This window comes from Tinamus guttatus, unplaced genomic scaffold (genome assembly GCF_059628265.1).
Source record: "Tinamus guttatus ecotype Peru unplaced genomic scaffold, ASM5962826v1 Tinamus_guttatus_pri_ptg000384l, whole genome shotgun sequence".
NCBI classification, from domain to species: domain Eukaryota; kingdom Metazoa; phylum Chordata; class Aves; order Tinamiformes; family Tinamidae; genus Tinamus; species Tinamus guttatus.
In genome coordinates, this window is record NW_028288918.1 from 990,250 (window position 1) to 1,010,023 (window position 19,774).

Below are 19,774 nucleotides of genomic sequence, written 5' to 3' on the forward strand. Positions count from 1 at the left end.
CGGCGCGGCGGTGAGGGGCGCTGGGGGGGCACTGCGAGGCGCCTGGGGCGTTTCGGGGGCGGCCCCGTCCTCACGTTGGTGATATCAACGTTAGAAATAACGGTTTTTGTTTGTTTGCTTTACCGCCCTTCCTCAGGGCACTATGAACGAAGAGCAGTTCGTGAGCATCGACTTGAACGATGACAACGTCTGCAGCGTCTGCAAGCTGGGCACGGAGAGGGAAACGCTCTCGTTCTGCCACGTTTGCTTCGAGCTGAACATCGAAGGTAAGGCTGTGCGTAGGGCTACTGCTGCCCGGCTGCGCAGGGCGCTTCGCCTCCAGATACGTGCGTTTTCTTTAAGTTTTCATGAAGTTTTGGGTTTGAAAACTCGTATGTGTGCGGTTTGCCTCTGCTGACGAAATTATTCTTTTGACAACTTCCTGAGCAGCTCATTTCCATTAAATACGTGTTCTGTTTCCATTGCCATCAATTTGTTTTCTTTTAAATGAAAAGATAGTGTTTTACAAAGACATACTGACTTTTCAGGAGCTCCCGAAGTTCAATGGTGTTAATTCAGATCGAGAGGAAAATATGTTTTTCTCCTTACTCAAGGTTTTGAGAGGTCTGTATATTAGTTAAATTGAAAACCTCAAGTATAACAAACTTCTTCAGGGTCGCTGGAAATAATTAAATGATTGCTTTGTGTTTTCATACAATGATGACCCATATGTGGTAAAACTATATTCATTTTCAGAGCTCCTTAATTTTTTTTTTTTTTTTTTTTTTTTAACCATATGAACATGCTAAGCAGCGCAAATTACGAAATAGGATTTTTGGCCACCTTTTGATAGGTGTTTCTAGGAAGTATAATCTCTGAATAATGTGCATTGAGTAAATATGTCTATATCTCTTTAAAATTCCAAGCCTCCTTTTATTTTAGAATTTGTCCATCTTGTTGCGTTTTTTCATCTATAAGTTAAATGTTGGACACGAATGAATATTTAATTAGGAGTGTTCCTTTTTTTAAAGCCAAATAAGGGTTTTTTTTTTTTTTTTTTTTTTTTTTAATTGTGGATTGGTTGGACAACTATGTAGCTTGTTTCAGTTATATAAAGCAGTATTTGCCAATTCAATGTGCATGTGACTACCTAGAACAATCCAAATTGGTACTGAACAATTGTATGTGAAGCTCTTAAATAATGTGCCTGTATGAATAGCCACGTTTCTTGATGATAGGTGTTTGCTTTGTCTCCATTTGGTGTATATGAGAGTAAGCTGAAGGCCTTAACCTAAAGCCTAACCCTAAAGAGGGTATACTTTGAGATGTGATGGGTCCCCCAAGCTCTAGTTGGCTGTCTTGAATCCTGAAAGTATTAAACTGGTTAGAAGGGAGAGAGCTGTAAGGCTGTGTATTCAGTAATTAAATATACTGTTCCTGTCATGCATCACACTCCTATGCATATATAGGAAGGACAATTTTGTTCTCATTCTCCAGAAATTTGAAAATCGTATTGTCGCATCAGCATCATTTTCAAATACTTTCTCAGTATTGTTTTGATTGGAAATTAATGGCTCTTCTTTGAGGCTCATTGCTAGTAAAGAGTTGATATACTTTTTAATTCAAACAGTACTTTTTTACTTCAGTAATAACTTGCATGCTTTGCTTTTGTTTTGAATAGGCATGGTTGTGTGTTTGCATTGTTTTTTAGCAGGTGTCTGACGGGAAACAAGTTGGCAGCAACTTGGAATTCTTTTGTTTTAAAATGACGCGTTTGCAGTTCTAAATACTGAATGGAATTGTAACTTTCTTATAAGCGTTAAGATTAGAAACAAAAATGGAATTGGGTACTCTAGATACAATCAGAAACTATTTTTTTACATATGGAAGTGTTGATACAAATAGAAGTGGATGCATTCAAAAGTTGCTGGATGTTTTTTGTGCACTATTAATTGAGATGATGTCCAAGTTATCTACTGTGGATATTACCTTTGTGAGGTGGTCACATGTTTTAGGTGGAACAGGATATATTTATTTTAGGAGCTTTAGATAGATTTGACAGTAGCAAGGACTTAATCTGTGCAACAGTTTACCACATAATCTCCTATTTTCAATAAGTGCGTATACTTTCGTATTCAAATATTCTTTATGTGAAACTTTTTGAGACAACTAAAGCTTTCATTTATTGTTTGTGCATAGTAACAGGAAAGTACTGATATTTTAAAATTATAGTGTCAAAAATACCTCGGTTTCTGAAGATCTGTCCTCTGTGCATAGCTTTGAAGAAGATGAGCTGTTGCTACTTTCATAGGGAGAGGAGGCTAAAATATGGCACGTAAGTTGTGTAAGTGATTTAGTAAGAAAGTTCTTAAGGATTTCTAGCTGAACTCTGCTGTGAGTCACAACCACATTCTCTCTATTCTTGGCATATTCACTGCATTCATCTCCCTTATTTTCCTGTGAGAAAAGACTGCTCTTTAACGTGCCGGTAAATTGTGGTCTCCAATAGCCCTAGTTAGGGGATGAAATTGAAAATCAGCCGACAGATATTCAGATATTCACCAATTCCATATATCTTGGATTTTTTCATGTTAACTTCCTACTTGTATTTTACTAAATATTGAACGCTAAAACATTAACTACTACTTTCACTGAATGAACTGCAAGGACTGAGTATTAATTCTATAGATATGCTATCTCACATTTAAAAGTAACTATGTATTGGGTTTGCTGCTGGTAGTAGCTGGCCTCTTTTATTTAAAGTTGATTTTTAAAAATCTAAGCGATTAAAGCACATGCTTAAGTTTTAATTTTGTTCAGTATTTGTAAATAATTCAGGAAGTAAAGTAGCTCTTGTTTTCAGATTGATAACCTAGAAAAATATCATGCATTAATTAGGACAGTGCTTAAGACTCATTAATTTTTAGTATTGAGGTGTACACATATCTTCTTAAATAGCATCAGTTTCCTGTTTCACTAAGAACTCACTTAAAGACTAGTAATCACAGCTGAGTATACTGTAGGATCAAAGAATCATAGCATCCTTAAGGTTGGAAAGGACCTTTAGAGATCATCTAGTCCAACACCCCTGCACATGCCACCTAGAGCATACTTAAGTATTCCCACTATTTGCAATAGGCAGTGTTAGTTTCTACATATGAAATCCCAGAAGTGAATTTCTCTCTTTCTTTGTTTAAAAGGTTTATTCTAATTGAACTCATTTTAACAAAATTCCCCTGAATGGTTTTGTTTCTCTTCTCTCCAGCGTCTTACTGCTTAAAGCTGCCTATGGTAAATCCAGACATATGAAACTGATCTAGCCAATGACCTAACCACCTTAATTCCATATCAAACACTGTATATCAAAAGTATATAAGTAAAATATTATGGAAGTCGAGTACACTTAGCTGCATTCTAAACCTGATTTTTTTTTTTTTTAGTTAGTTTAGTGTTGACAGCTCAGAGATGCCTTCCCATATCTGTGAGTTCAGCAGCTGTCAAGTTTGCTTGTATGTATATGGTAATGCTCCTGATGATCTTGGTTAAATAAGGTGACTAGTGAGAAACAAGCAGAAATTAAATCTGAGGAAATCTGAATCTGTCATGACCCAACAGACTTCTTCATGGGTCAGTGTTGTGATATCTTTCAACCTCTACAGCTAAGGAGAGGCGTGTGTGTTTTGTTAGTTTTTAAGCTTTATCATGTTCTAGCAGTAGCTGATGCTGGTATATAGTCAAGTTATTCTTTGATTCCTTCTACGTAGACTAAGCTGTTTGTTCAGGGGTCTTTTACAGGCTGCATTAGTTAGAAACTCAACAGTTATCTAACAACGAAAATAAGTTATGCTGTCACAAAATTATGTTTTTTATCAGAAATTATTCTCCATCATCATTTTTTTTGAACAGCATTTTTTTTGTTTCTCTGATGAAAGACATCTTAACCTAAATTTAGAATTGTAGTTAGTAGTATGTTTAGTTAATGCATAGAAATCAGTGGTTTGAGTGGAGCTGGGAGTTCAGCTGTGGTGTCCGTCACAGAACTTATTCAAGATAAGGGCTGATTGATGTTCACTGAGCATTTGGTAGCAAAGTAAGGAGAAGAGGGGAAAACAGGCATGCAGAATTCACAGAAAACCAAGATGCGAGTTTAAACTTTCTCCTATCCTGTCACTTCAACTCTTCTGAGGCCTAGTATCTCTTTTAGAGGACAGGTCAGTAAGGCTTTTGCTAATTTTTCTTCTAAATGGTGTGAAGGGGAAGAACTTTTTTTTTTTTTTTCCTTTTCTACCACCCTTGGTCTTTCAGTTCATTCAGTTGAATCATTAGATTCATTTTTTATTTCCGTATTAATTCATGTCCTGAGAGACCAAGTGAACTAAACTACACATAAATAATTCATTGTTTATCACAAGGCTAACGTGTTTGCATCTGAAAGATTATTATCAGGTGGTTTAGCACATCAGTGTGCTAACATAATTCTTAAACTCTTTCTAAGCTTGTTTTTGCACATCTGTTTTATCAAGGTCTAGGTAGGTTTTAGAATATTCTGCTGGTGGTGGGGCTGCTGGAAACTGATACCAGCTTTTGTATGTGTTGTATAGGCAAAGTGAACCTTGGAGAGTGTGTACCGTTTTGCTTTTCTGCCTATGGATGGTGGTAATTTGTGGATTGAAATAGGAAACATTTTATATTCGTATGTAACTAGACTGCATGAGACAGGAAATCATGTGCTGTGTGTTGGAGACTGGTTTCTTGTCAAGAGCTTCTTAACTATTCTCCCTCACCTCACATGAATTTAACTGAACTCTGCTAGCAAATGCATAATACTCACAACAACTCACTGGTTGTAATGTAACCCAGAGCGAAACATATATGAAATAGGGAGAGGAGGGGAGATTCTTGAGTGCTCGGCATCTGTGCTGTTTAGACTTGCTGAGATAATTTTACATGGCGATGTTCTGCGCCACGTATCTGGGACCTTTATTACTGTGCCCTAGTGATCCTCACCCAAATTCATTTTTTTGAAGCATCTACGTTTGTAATAATGACAAATATATTTTACATTATTTATTCGAGGTGTTGCATATATCTTACTTTTATCTTATGCTGTTATGGCTTAATGCAGAATTCTGTAGAAGTCGGAGATTCTGAAATTCAAGGGTTTATAACAGGAATGAAACCATGGAAGAAGGGAAAAAATGAATGTTTTATTTGCACTTTTTTTTGCCTCCACTCCCACCCCTCATTCTTCTTTCCAAAATGTGAATTGTTTTCTCAGGAAAAATCTTTTTTTTTTTTTTTTTTTTTTTTTTTTTTTTTTATGGTCTCTCTTCTCCTAGAAGAACACTCTCTATATAATTTTAAAATAACTTAATTCTTATTTACTATCTTGCTTATCTGTTGTTGATAACTGTGATGTCAGGATTTGAGAATGCTAGCTGACAAATAATCCATCTTGCTTGTGTTCAGAGTTGAGCAACTACCGAATAAGAAATGCACAGAGTTGATACGTAAAATTATTGTTTCTTTGGTCTCGTCATATGATAGGGAGGAGGGAAGACTAGATGCCCCCATAGCTGTGTTGATTTAAGGTTGTTGTTTAGACTAGAGGCAGTTTCAGCAACAGTTTCAATATCAGATTTGGTGCATCCTGATCTCCAATTTGAGATAAAGATGCTGTATTACTATATAGCCTTTTTTTTTCCTGTTAAGGTCTACAATACTTGTGTAATATCCTCATTTTATGTATTTTGTGTTCATTTTTTGAAAAATGCAGTAAATCTCAAACTACTCAGATTTTCTTTTCCCTCTTATCCTACGGAAGAGTACATCACCGAAATAAAATAGTTTGTAACATGTAGCTGAAAGAAATGAAAACTGCCGTTTTAATTTTGTTTGCTCCAAAACATTACACCACCTTAGTGCTTTTGGTGTGTGTGTGGGGGGGGGGGAGAGGTTTGTTTTTTGTTTTCGCCAGTGTTAGTGAAATAACAAATAAAGTATTCTAGCCACAAAAGTTTAAAGACTTTTCATAGTACTTCAGGGTGGATAGATGAGGATTCGTTCTTGAGGCTGGCCTGGAATTGCAAGAGGCTCGTGTTGCTGGGGAGCTCGCTGAGGGAACGTGCAGTCACTTGCAATTCAGGGCTATGACTCATTTCTGCAGGCTTGAGTGGACTTGTGGAACTAGCTGCAGCTTCCCGTAAACCTCTTAATTATGAGTTCAAGTCTAACCATAGTTGGAGGTGCTCTTGCTAAGCTGAACTTCTAAGGGCCATATAATGACCGCTCAATAAGCATGGAAGCTCTGTAGCTGATTCTGAAAGAACATTTTTGAAACTTTAGAGAAACTGGGGAAGTTGTGATGTACAAACATGTAATTTGGGCAGTTCTTTCTTGCTTAACATTATCCAAAATAAGAAAAAAATATTGTCTCATGGCTCCCAAACTTTATTAATTCCTCTTAATATATCTTATATATCCTATCTTTTTTGGAAAAGGGAGTCATCTTTAAGTAGTTCCTGTAGTAATGCTAGATCAGCATGTATTGGCTTGCCTAATATCATAGTAAACTCTTCTTAGTAGTTTGCAGGATTCTGAAAACATGTTTAAAATGATTCAATTGGGTATTTATTCCGCCTTATGCAGGATGTTTTCGCAGTGTAATAAAATATAAAGGAGGTAATAGAAATACAGTGGGAGGTGTCTTGTTTACCCGATATATGGAATATGTTGAATTTCTCAAAAGAAGCTGAGGAGAGAACTTGAGTTTATGAACATGGCAATATCTGATCTGTACCTGCCTTTTGGAGGGAAGTTAATATGACACTAGGCTTTTCCTTCCAGCTACTGTAATAAATCATATGATTTAACTCTCTAATAAAACTGCATGTATACGATTAGAAGTAACACTTGGCTATAAATGTTGCCGGGCAGATGTATTGGAGATGCACTTTTGTAAGGCTCTTGTATTTCAAAGTTGGCAGAATTGCCCAACTGAAGAGCTAAAGTTCTGGGCACTCCTCTCCTTTTCAGTGTGTGCACGACTTCATGGGCTGGTTCTATTGAATGGATTTTGGAGAGTCTTGGGATCTGCTATTCCGCTATATGAACCCACCTTTTTCAGCAGTCTGAATGATCTGACTAACACGCAGTTGTAGTCTAAAATAAAGCTGCCAGAGATACTGCATTGTCTTTAAGCTTTTCCCAATCTACTGCAGCTTTAAGCCCTGTAGACTCGTTAAAACCAAAGCGGGTTTGGCTGATCTTAAGTGTTTTGAGTGGAAAGGGGCAGTTGCTCAGCTGCTTCATAGTTTGGTTCAACAATCCTGTTCCAGAGCTACAGCTGAGGCCAGAGCTCCTACGGAAGAAGACTGCAGACTGAGTTCTTTGCTTGCAGGATTGAAGGAAAAAGCAGAGGTGCTCGTTATAAGTGCTTTTAGAGATAACTTTTTAGGATGAAATGAGCTGTACCCGAGAAGCATTTCTTCACTGGCTATGAAGGCATCTTTATAGCTAGATAAAACTAGTGTTCAAATTTAAACAAACATTTCACCTGTGGTGCCGACAATATACAAATTAATCATAAAATGTTTCACTCTTCATGGCAATAACCACGTGTGCTCTGTACACTTATGGAATCTCTATATATGAGAGCCACTAGCATTGTACTCGGAGAAAAGCTTCATCTTTTTGTTATGGTTAGATCTAAATTTTATCCATTAGTACCTTCTTTAAAGAAGCTATAATGTGCCTTTAATTAAGGAATGTCATAAGGCAAACCTCTTGTTTACTACTTATGTGTCTTGAATTATCTTTTTATTGTTGTTATTATATCTAAATAAGACCATAAGAATTATTCTGGTCAGATTTTTGTATAAACGTGGGCGACTTTATCATGAAGAGTTGTATGTAGTTCGAGATGTATCAGTTGCAAGGACAGAACTGAAGTCTTTATAAACTTCCCCTTAAAAAATACCAAAAAAAAAACCCCAACAAATTACAGTTTAATGCAGACTGTTTTCAAATACCAATACTTGAAAATGGAGTAGAGTTTACTAAAGTGCAATTTCACACTTGGATATAAAGATTATCCCTATTCCTTTCTATTTGTGAATAACTAAAAGTTACAAAAGTGTGTATGGCTTTAGAAACTACATGATTATTAGTCAGGTGGGATTCTGAAACCTTCTGGCAGTCACTGAATACACCCAAAAAAAAAAAAGTTTGAAATATGCATAGCTTCAAATTACACTGGATAGCTTGAAACTGTTTTTCGTTTAAACAATGTCTTGGTATTATCACTTGTTTTAGTTTTTGACCTATACCTGCTGTACAAAGTGTTTCTTATTTTGGGGTTTATACTTAAACTTTTTTTTGGATGAGCACTTTAGTTTCTTATAGTATTAATCCTTAATCCTAATGCAATTTTATATATATATGTATGATATATAAAAAGATTCTGAGTGTCAGATATTTAGCTATATATTCCCATTAACCTCAAGGGATTGGCCTCAAAATTCTAATACAGATCAATTTTTTTCTTCCTTTCTATATTCAGTAGAGTCCATCGGAAAATTATGTTGCAGAAATGAATTAGGATTCTGTGTTGAGAACTGCACTAGTATAGAGGGAGTGTTTCTGTCTGGCATAGTTTATAAATCAAAATACTCCAAAGCTTTCCCCCTCCCCACAAATGCTAGTCTCTTAAGTAGCCCTGGCAAGTACTGCTGTGTAAGGTGATACCCTTCTTATTCCATGTAGAATGCATGGGTTGCCAGGGTCAGAAGCAAAGGATGGATGGTAAATGTGTTTTATGACTTGCCCTGAGGTTTGGTGTGGTTGTGCAAAACTCGCTTGCCTGCATGGGGATCTGGTGCATGGGCTTGTGGGCTAATAGCATTGCCTGGACAGCTCTTGTCTTAATTTAGTTTAAAATGGTCTTTCCTCTAGATGCTGTCAGATTTGATTCATACTCCCTCACCCAGCTGATGAAGGACTTCTCTGCTCTGAGTTTTCAATTTTTATTCATTTTCCTGTCTCCCCATGGTCCCCATTTTCTTTCCCCCTCTCTTCTTTCTCTGCTAAAAAGTAAGTAATGTATGAAGCCTGTTTAAGCCTGCTCTGTGTCTGCTTACTGCCACCTACATATTTACTGGAGAACTTCCTTCACTCAGATTTCCTTTGGGTTTGTCAGCATCTAAGCTGACAAATTGGGATTCTCTGCTTTTGTCTTCTGAAGAGCCAGCTTCTGAATAAGTATGCCCAGTGATCTATTATAAAATCTGTAGGGTAGGGTTTTTAAGACAAATATTACAAAATTCTATGTATGTTCAAGATTAAGCCTTTTTCATAGTTGAATTTGATATTGATTGCCAGTCGCTTGCAGAGAAGTTTTTGAAGCTTCTGTATTGTTTTAGTAGCCCAGTAAAATATGATTATAGATTATAGAGAATTATAGGTTATTACAGAGATTACAGATTAACAAAGATTATAGATCTTAGACTTATTTGGCTTCATAAATTTTGGGCGGGAGGAGATGGAGGGGAATTCTTAGTGTGAGACCAGTACAGTTACTATCATCTGTGTCTGACCATAACTACATATACCTAAATTCAGGTATGCAATCTTCATTTTTTAAAAAAAAAAAAAAACATTTTATTTAAAAAGACATCTTTTTACCATATTCTTTCTCACTTTTTTGTCTTTCTGTTACTTAGGTAAACACTACAGTATCTTTTACTATCCGACCCTTACTAGTATTTCTTCTTTCTGCAGATTCACCATTTAATCTGCATAGATCTTCATAACCAGTAATAAATGTGAAAGTATTTAAGATACCTTCATGTCTATGATTTTTTTTTTTGTCTTCTGAGGGTTTTTTTGAGAATTGTTGTAATGTGTTCCCTTTTTTTTCTAATTACTCTTTGAACTCTCAATCATCAGATTTCCAGTTGCATTTTATGTTTATCTGAATCACACGTATATACTCTTTTATGTGCTCAAAGATAAAATGGCTGCAGCTTGGTTTATGCTGCCTTCTTTAAGAGGTGAAATTACTTTATCACATGTTGATTTGAGTATTGAGACTTCAGAAACAATAGTTTCTCCAGGGGCTCACACATGAGCCTTATGTCATTGTTGGCAATCAAGAGACTTTCTTGGCAGAATCATTTTGCATTAATACTGGTAATATTCAAATACCAAATAATGTGTGTGCGTATGTTTTTGCTGGTGTTTTTTATTATTTTTTTTATTATTAAAAAGGGGAATGATGCCATAGAAGATGTTGAGCTGTTCAAGTTCTGGACTTGGATGTTGAATGTGGTGTGTAGGTAAATTTGAGGGAAAAATACCCACCGAGGCGGCAGAAAGTAATTATGTACTGAAATTCTGATAGCTTGCAGAAATAATGTTTTTTCTTACCATCTGTGTTAACTTACCGGTTGTAGACTACCACAGATTGTGTTCCTTTTTAATGTGTCAATCACTATGAATTTCTTTGAGTTTTGAGTAACTTACCTGCTCTATGGATAGAGGAAGGAGAGCAGCAAAGAGGAGAAAAAGAATCCGTTTTGCAGTAAATTAATTTCAGGACAGTTTAATCTTGGCACATGTTGATAGAATGCAGTTCTCCAACTAAGCAGCAGACTTGCACTAATGTAAAATAATTTTGACTTGAGTCATGGTTTTTTATTTTGACCACTTGAAAGACATAAACCCACACACTGCAGTATTTGTTGAGCAGATCGCATAGAACATTATCCATAGAAGATTGGAACATGAATGACTGGTGTCAGAAGGTTCTTCAAAATGGACCTGCTTTAGAATATTGTCATATAGTTGGAATTATTTGCTTACAGAATATGTACTAGGGTATGAATTTGGTGTGTTATGTCCACAGCTGGTAACTTGCTTCATCTTTATTATCATCCAAGAGATACTTGCAGGTAACTTTTGTCCTGTATTAGAGGTTACTGTGCACAAAATAGTTTGTATGCGAAAGCCTCAAAAGTCCGAATGGAATTTCAAGACATCTTAGTCTCATGTTTCTTTGTTTACTTTGTTGTTAATTATGAAAGCATCTGTTAAGTATTCATTTTCTCTTTTGCTTGTGAGTGAAGTCTTTTTAAAAAAAAAAAAAAAAAAAAAAAAAAAGATTGAAGTGATTTTTCTTCTGTTTTTTTAATTATGTCTCTACAGGAGTACCAAAGTCAGATCTTCTACATACAAGATCATTAAGGGGACACAGAGACTGCTTTGAAAAATTCCACTTAATAGCAAATCAAGATTGTCCACGGTCAAAGCTATCTAAAAGTACATACACAGAAGTAAAAAATATCTTGAGCAAAAAAATTAACTGGATCATACAGTATGCACAAAATAAGGATTTAGACTCTGATCCTGAAAGCTCAAAAACATCCCAACACCAATTTTTTAACTTCAGACATCAGACTGATAGAAAACTGCTACCACAGTTTGACTCCCCAGTACCTAGATATTCTGCAAAATGGATAGATGGAAATTCAGGAAGCATTTCAAACTGTTCACAAAGCCTTTTGGAGCAAAGAGAATCCCCTGATTTTAACCTTGATGTGTTACAAGAAGCAGGTGCTACCTTCTGTTGCAACAGTGTTTTGTGGTCTAAACACAAGGAGCCTCAGAAAACTGAAAAAGCTGAAAGTGATTCACATACCAGTGTTCACAGAAGACATCCACATTACAGCAGGGAAGAATGTAAGTATGTTTATGCTTGCAAGTAGTGTAGAGTAAGGGGCATCCTCTAAAATGTCTCTTAACCAGTTTATGTCCCTGCATAAATTAATTCAATTTGAAATAGTTATTAGCTCTTCAAAATTGCAGTGAAATCTACAAGGAAAAGGGATACACAGCTAAGAAAATATGTATTTTTTAACTTGCTATATCCCAGTGTGGCACAGCATGTCTGACTTCTTTGAAGAAGTTTCCAGTAGAGTTACTAGTAGTTACTAGAAGTGCTGAAGACTGCAGTGAACTTCTAGCACGTTGGTCGTGGCAATGGCACAGTCCTACCTGATTACGAAGCTAACAGTCGTGCTGAGCATGTATGGTCTCTTGAACTGTGTCTTGGCAAAAGAGCTGCCTCAAGTAAATAAAAGGAATTAGAGGTAAGGTAGCAAAGCAAACTTGTGAAACAAAATGCAGGATTAAAGCATCTGTAATAGCAGTAGGCTGTTCTTGTGGATTTCGTGAGTTTTTTTTTCTTCTGCTTGAGCTGAAGAAAATACAAAGGTCCTTATGCTACCAGGTCATATGTAGTGCTGTTGCATAGGAAATTCTTTTGATACTTATGATGGCAGTGAGAGAAGTAGAAAAATAACTTCCCATTATATCAGGAAAAAAAAAAAGTCACTAGAAGAAGGTTTTAGAAAAACAGTTTTGGAACATTATAGTAATTTTGGAAGCAACACATTTTATTTAGGGCAAGTTCTTAGAGATCTATATACTTACTATGCTGCTTTTGGAACAGTCCTTGGTTCTAAAATCAGATTCCTTCACTCTTCCTATTGATGAAGATGGGTTTCTTGAAATGCAGAGAGACTCTGCAGTGACCTCCAAGAAAGTAGTAAAGAAAAACAGCTTATAATAATAATATGTGGTGAAAAACTGAATAATGAAAAAGGTGGTAATATAATTCAGAATGGAGACATACAGAGATACTGTTTTAAAAAAAAAAAAAAAAAAAGAATATATGGACTCAGTTTCCTTTAGAACTTTTTTTACTTATACTAATAAAACCTCTTTTTTACTGCTTGGCCATTTTTCATTCTTCATAAATGGATTTTTTTTCTTTTTTTAATGCTTAACTGCTATGTGAGGCTTTACATTGACAGTGGATCTTAAAGTCTTAAAGCCCTAAATCCAAACAGATATGTGGTGCTGCTTGACCACCTGTCCTTTGGAGTCATAAATTGGGATTAAATAAATCAGAACAGCAGTTAACAGAGGAATTATGAAAGCTTGACCTGGTTTATGGGGTTATCTAACAGAAGTTAGTCACTTGGAATTTATCTCTCTGATCTCCAATTTGGGACATATAAAGCAGTTTTGAGCACATTAACAGATTTCTTTTTTCCTAGCTGTTATTTCTGCGTAATGCACTTTTAAGGCCTTTTTATGCCTTGAATTCTAAGTATTTGTCTGATCTCTGTAGAATTTAGCTCTTTTGGTTTAGAAGGCAGCCATTTGGAAACTTTTAATATGATTTTTTTTGTAGGAAAAAAAGAAGTTTAGTTAAACTTTGTCTGCCAAAACTAGGTGTCTTCTCTCATTGCAGTACCTGCACTGTCTGTAAACAGCATAGCACTCTAGCAAAAACTTGTTAACTACTGTAAGTAGATAGGCCAATAGTATTTCTTTATCAGTTACCTCACCTATGGACTGAATAACCTTCGTATCATTTAAGTCAGTGTAAGCTCAGTGTAAGTTGAGTATCATTTAAGTTCTTGCCCTCCCCTATTTTTCTCCTGCACCAGAATGATGTGACTCAAAACAATCTTGGGTCCAACACATGCACAGAGGGAAGAAAATTAAGCAAATGTGTGAACCTACTACTATTGATGCCACAGTGGCACCAGCTTCTTGCTGGGGCTATGGAGAGGGGGAACAATGCCTTGATTTTTTTTTTGAATTGTTTATGACTGTGTGAAATTAGGGTTTTCTTTGAGTTGTGTGAGTACTAACTTAAAGGATGCCCATATGCTGAGAAAGGAGTTGTCTGTTCTGTCGCTAACCGAGGAAAGGATTGAGCACCTCTATAACTAGCAGCTGGTGGAGACAGATGAATCTTTCACTGTTAAGTGGCCTGAGAACCTGACTAGCAAGTAGGACCTCTTGGCTGTTGCCAACTTCTTTTCTTAGTAGCAGCATGAAGTTAATATCCCATAATTAGCAGACTTGATAGGGGCTGGCAGAGAAGGCTTATTAGAGGATAATTCAGCCTCTTCAGAACTTAACAATATTGACGTATTAAAGGAAGTATTGAAAGATGACAGGCAATTTACACAAGCAATTCTGATTCTGGTCTTTTCTGTATTTTTACATCTTCTTTTGCATTGAGAAAGGGAATTTTCTATGGAATAGACGGTTGTCTTTAGAGCAACTAAAATCAACGTAAAATATATTTCAAGCTTCACACAGATGACTGATAAATAGTGTTGCCTGTAATTACTTCCACCCATCTATCTATCATTAGGATGGAAGTAAAAATTTGAGATGATGACAGCCTGTTATCAACACTTAAGTTACTTTGGTAAAATGCTAACAGATCTTATTGTTACAGTGAATACGATGTCTCCTGGAGAGTTAAAACAACTTAATGAAAAACTGCTCAAGCAAATTCAGGGTGAGAATTTTTAGATTTTTTTTTTTTGGGGGGTGGGGAGGGAGGTTGTACTGTTTTTTAATAAAGAAAATTCCAGTTTTATAGATAGTGAGGTGACATTGTCAACGAAGTTTTGAACATGACTTAGTGTACCAACCTACCAAGTAGCATTGGAACAAAATACCACTGTTCCTTTTAGCCTGCCTAAGTACCCATGTGATATTTTTGCTAGTAAGGGTCAGCAGTGCTCCTCAACCCTGTGAGAGCACAGCGACCGAGTGATCCCCGTACCCGTGTCCTTGCAGAGGTGTTTGAGGAGCTGGCGCAGCAGGTGCAGGAGAAGGACTCTCTGGCCTCGCAGCTGAACGTCCGCCACATCGCCATCGAGCAGCTGCTGAAGAACTGCTCCAAGCTGCCCTGCCTGCAGGTGGGGCGCGCGGGGGCCAAGCCCAGCGCCCCGATATAGCGCCAGGCACCTCGCACGCGTCTCTGGCGTCGACTGTCCCGGCGAGCTTGGCTAATCCTGAGCGAGAGCGGCACACGCAGGCGTCTAGGCGCTTCTAAGGAGACTTCGGCAGCTTTCTCTTTGCTTTTGTAATTCATAAGAAGTCTTATTCCCCTTCAGTTTAAATAAAAAGGCAATTAAGTATTGAAATCTACTGTTTAAAGTTTTTTCGCAATGGATTTTCTTTTTTTGCCCATAACTACGTATGAGCCTTGAAATGAACTTTGTGTTCTGTTGATAATAAGTTCTTTCTAACAAAGAATGGCCCGAGGCCTGTTTATCTGCCAAGCTGATATAGAGGAGGAATAGAAATTTCAATTTTGATCCAGTCTTATCACGTTACATCCAAGATAGCTTTAAGGGTAGAGCAGTATTAAAGAAACTCATGTTTTCTTATTTATTATGAGCAATATTTTATTATTCAAATTTTATACTAAATAAATGTTACTATTTTAGGTACTTTTCCAGATCTCTTTATAAAATGTCTGAATTATTCTGTGTCATGTTTATGCCTTGTGTATGATTGTTTATCCTTTTTCAGGTCTGTATCTTTCATGATACAATTTAAAAAAAAAAAAAAAAAAAGTTGTTTCCCAAAGAGATGTATTTCACATGTTTAAAAAAATTCTGGTGGTGCATCACTTATTTTTTATGGACTTTTTAACTAAAGAAATCAGTTCATGAGATATGGGTTATATCTTGTAAAAAAATAAAAATAAGCACAGCACTACTACTTTTTTTTTTTTTTTAAAGATGCATATGGTTTTAATGCATAGAAAATGGAGTAAACTTTTCAGTACTGAAAAATTACTTCAGAGAAACTAAATAAATTTGTAATGCTGCAATACGTTGTCTTGTTATGGGCTTTTTTCGTAGTGTTGGACCATACTGTGGTAAAGTGTGGTTTCATTTTGAAGTACAAATAGAATAGCAATGATACATTATCAAATAGAATAGTTTCCGCATTTTGTAAATCTTGCATCAAATCTACCTTACCAAGAAACTTCAGTTCAATAATCTTAGCTGACAAGGCTTTGTTGAATTGCCTTTGCGTAACTGAAAGTTGCTGTATCACAGTAAATGGCAAATTAAAAAATCAGGAGGGAAGAGGAGAGGTTTTCCTTCCTCTCTAAAGTTAAGTCTTCATGTTGTGCTTCCTGGAAAGTGGAAAATATGGAGCAAATCATATGGGGACTGAATGAATGGTTAACATTACTTGAGGTTTAGATCAGGTGTTAAATTAAACCTGAAAATTAAAACAGCTCAAACTAGGATTTTTTCCCCCTCCTTATAGTGTTATGGGAGCTATATAGGACAAAAGAAAATACTAGCATCATCTTACATGCATGCAAAATTGGGTCTACAAATAAATGTTCATTAGTTGATTCCTGGTCATCAGTGATTGTCAGAATGTGGATCATACTCTGTATGCAAGTCTTTAAACCTTATTAATAGAGTACTAACACAACTGCAAGTTTCAAATGCGAGGAGAAATACCCTTGTTAGGGGAACTGATTCACATATAGTCAGAAACTTCCCAGTGAAGTCAGGCTGAACGCAGCATTTCTGAGGTATCTGATTTGATTGATAGGTTGGGATCTGAATTTCACAAGGTGGAGAGTGAAGAACTCTGAAAGAATTAAGTTGCATTTCAGCTTTTGCTTCTCCAATGGGAAGGCAAGGGTGGGTGGGATGTTTTGTGTGTGTGTGTGAGGTGTTTGGGGTTTTTTTATTGCCTTTTTTGTGAATTAAAAGTGTAGTATCTACACTTTAAATCCTTCATACTACATTTTTATATATTTTCTTTTTGTTATATTTATTATGTGTTTCCCTCCTCCTTCCCCTACGGTAAATGCTCAAGATGCGTGGGGGGATCAAAGAGCCTGGCAGCTCTTTACAGAAGTTGCTGCTGCACCTCTCTTTAAGGTAGGAGTTCAAGAAGACAGATACAGCTACATTCTTGGGTCCTCTGGTTGCAGAAGAGGGTGCCGTAAGTAAATGCTTGTACTATAACATTTCATTATACTCTTACATTGCGTATACATTTCCCATTACAAAACAAAAAAGGAGAGAGAAAAAAAAAGCTAACTTTCAATGACAAATGAATCTGGTGTAAATCTAGCTCAAACGGGGCTGGTTTGGACTGCGCCCAAAATGTGTGTGGTGAGCAAGTTTCCCTGGGTGGGGGAAGACCTGCACTTGTAGAAGCGATGCTTGGAGCCATACACACCAATACTGCACCTTTCTTTACCCAGCTTTACCCACTTTGAAAGCCAAGCTGTGTGAAACTTAGCAGTTTTTTATGGGCATATGGGCTATTGCTAGTTTAAAGTAATGTCAAGAACTGTCCAAATGTTTATGAAAAGGAAGAACCTTATGAGGTGCTCTCTGGAAACACAAAGACTCACTCTGCATTTTACTGAAATTGATAGTTGCAAAGGGCAAAAACTGAGTTCTATTTATTAAAATGGATGTATTGCCAATAAAGATGTTCAGCTGAACTGACTCTTAATTTTTTTTTTTACCTTACCTGTATTGCTGTGCCTAGAGACCCCAGCAGTGAAAACAGAGCTGGATCTAAGGCTTTATGAGCAGATAATAATTAAACTCACAAGGAGTCTTGCTTGAGCAGAGCAAGAGATCAGTATGCGTATAAAAGAGCAGTGCCTCCAAGTTAGATCAGTCTAAGAGTTTAGTCTCCTTCTTTTCACACCAAATATTAATTTTTAGGAGCAGCTTGGTAGCTGCATTATAAAAATGCTCTTCTGCTCTCCCTTTTTTCCGTGTTGAGGGGACATATGGTGGCTGAATGATAGTGCATATTCTGGTTTCTGTACTAACGAACCCTTTCAGAAAGTAGTCGTGTAGTCTTGGGAGCTGTGGCTTTTTATTAATTTTACCCTAAGAACTGAATTCACTTTTGAATTTTTGATGTTAGAAATACTCCTGCCAGATAAATAAATGTTTGATCAAGTTGGTCAAGAAGGAAATTTTTTTTTTGGTAGTAAATACGTAGTAGATTATATGAGCAATTAAATTTGTTTTACAATTATTTTTAAATTGACGTAAACATTTAAATATTGAGATTTTGCTTAATTTTGAGGAAAGCATAATTAAAGCATAATTACATTTCCCCTCTCCCCACCCAATTAATGGTTTGCTTTTTTTTTTCCCCTCAAGATGTCTGGCTTTAAGAACGAATGAAAGTTAATTCTCTGTTTTTTACTGGAAATAAAATTAGTGATGTGTAACTGCCTGTAATAGCTATGAAGCTTAAAGAAAGATTTTAAAATAGGTTGAGCTATATATTTTATTAAGAAAGCTTCTACAAATAACCTTTTTTCTAAAATGCCTCATAAATCATTGTGCTTTCTAAAGATAGAAATGATTCAAATTCACAAAGACTAAAAGTAAAATTATTTGCATATTTTTAAAAGATCCTTTATGTTTATTATTTGATTGTGTTGTATGAAGCAGCACAAATTTTGTAATGATTAAATGTTAGCATCTCTCGGTTTAACTTTTTTAACTTTCATAAGGTTTCTACATTAACACGTGTGAATTAAAGGAAGTAGGAATCCAGGTACCAATAGTTTCTCTAGGTAGATTAAAATCTGCAGTAGAGTGGAAAAAATGAAGATGCTACTTTATTATTATTGTTCCTTGGTAGTGTAATGAGAGCACAGAAGTCAATTATGGATCCCACTGTGAAATCGAAGGCAGAACTTCACTGAGCTTTTCTCCCCCGTTTAATTTATACCCCATTAATGGCCATCACCATAGACTTCGGAAACCTGCAAGAAATGTCTTGCAGTCCCTTGTTTGTCTGCCATCTGCTTGCATGTTTATTTAAAGGACCACTACCCTATTTTCCCTCTGTTACTGAGAACAGATTTCATTTGCAAGTTGAAAGCCTGATGATGTAGGGGTGTAATACTTTTTTTACAGGCCTATTCTAAGGTAGCCACTGATGACATTTGGCACTTGTCTGCCCAGCATTATCCTACTTTCACTGTATTTTATATTCCTTAGTCGTCATGAAAAGCTTGAGAAATGTCATTTTTTTCTGTGAATGTAAACAAAATCAGATAAGCACAATTAACTTGTCGGTGCTTCAAATACAAGTGAATTTCCTCTCTGTCCTTGCCAAATCTTTGCCCCTTTGTAGCTCTGTTACCTTCCCGGCTATGCTGCTATCAGTTTGACTGCCTTCCTTCCAAGATGCAAGGCCCAGCTGCATAACCCCAGCTCTAGTTTCAGAAGCAATGCCGGAGTTTGAGACAGAACCATGAGAAAATCTAGAGAAAGATAAGAAAGGTAAAATGCCAGGCAGAAGGGCTATTCTTAACAGGTCAAGGATTCAAAAGTAAAATGTAAACACAGAAAGGTTTCTGAAAAAATGCCCAAATTGTGAAGTGGGGTGCCTCGTACACAGCTGGCAGTAGTTTCGGTTGTCCATGTCTACAACAAATCAGTGGATTTGGGCAATGGCAGTTCAGGAATCACCGATTGTTTGCAAAGTCTTTTTGTGCATGGCCCATATGCCCGCATCTAGTGTGATCTGCAAGGCAAGTGGTGACGCATGTCTGGGTTGGTATGACAAATACAGTCTTTAGACATATGCAGGTAACAGCCTTTGTTATTATATGCTGGTTGAACATGAGATAAGTACACAGCAAATATCATCAAATATCAATGCTACAGATCAAGAATTTCAGGAAAAATAGCTGACTTCTATGTACAAGTCATGTAAATTTGCAGTGAAGTAAATCATTTACTTAGAAAGTCAATATGTTATTGCACAAATGGAGACAAAACCATTATAAGTATGAAATGCAAATTTGATACAAAAGGTATGCTACTGGTGCATCTAAAAGAAAAAAAAACCCTTTGAAATACACTTCCAACATTATATACCTGTATTTTAG

General features: G+C 36.4%; 1 protein-coding gene across 1 annotated transcript; it reads left to right on the forward strand.

Annotated features, from left to right (window-relative positions):
• The first annotated feature begins 82 nt into the window (after positions 1–82).
• Positions 83–14,807, forward strand: CUNH21orf91 (chromosome unknown C21orf91 homolog). Its single transcript, XM_010224826.2, has 4 exons — positions 83–266; positions 11,182–11,715; positions 14,300–14,362; positions 14,647–14,807. The coding sequence occupies exons 1-4, from the start codon at positions 143–145 to the stop codon at positions 14,805–14,807; spliced, it is 882 nt and encodes a 293-aa protein (XP_010223128.1). The 5' UTR covers positions 83–142.
• The last annotated feature ends 4,967 nt before the right edge of the window (positions 14,808–19,774 follow it).

What these genes read in the sequence shown, in the direction of transcription:
- CUNH21orf91 (XM_010224826.2), top strand. Translation starts at nt 143, where the DNA reads ATGAACGAAGAGCAGTTCGTGAGCATCGACTTGAACGATGACAACGTC. An exon ending in ACATTACAGCAGGGAAGAAT is followed by an intron (nt 11,716 to 14,299) that starts GTAAGTATGTTT and finishes TTATTGTTACAG; the next exon opens with TGAATACGATGTCTCCTGGA. An exon ending in ACTGCTCAAGCAAATTCAGG is followed by an intron (nt 14,363 to 14,646) that starts GTGAGAATTTTT and finishes GTGTCCTTGCAG; the next exon opens with AGGTGTTTGAGGAGCTGGCG.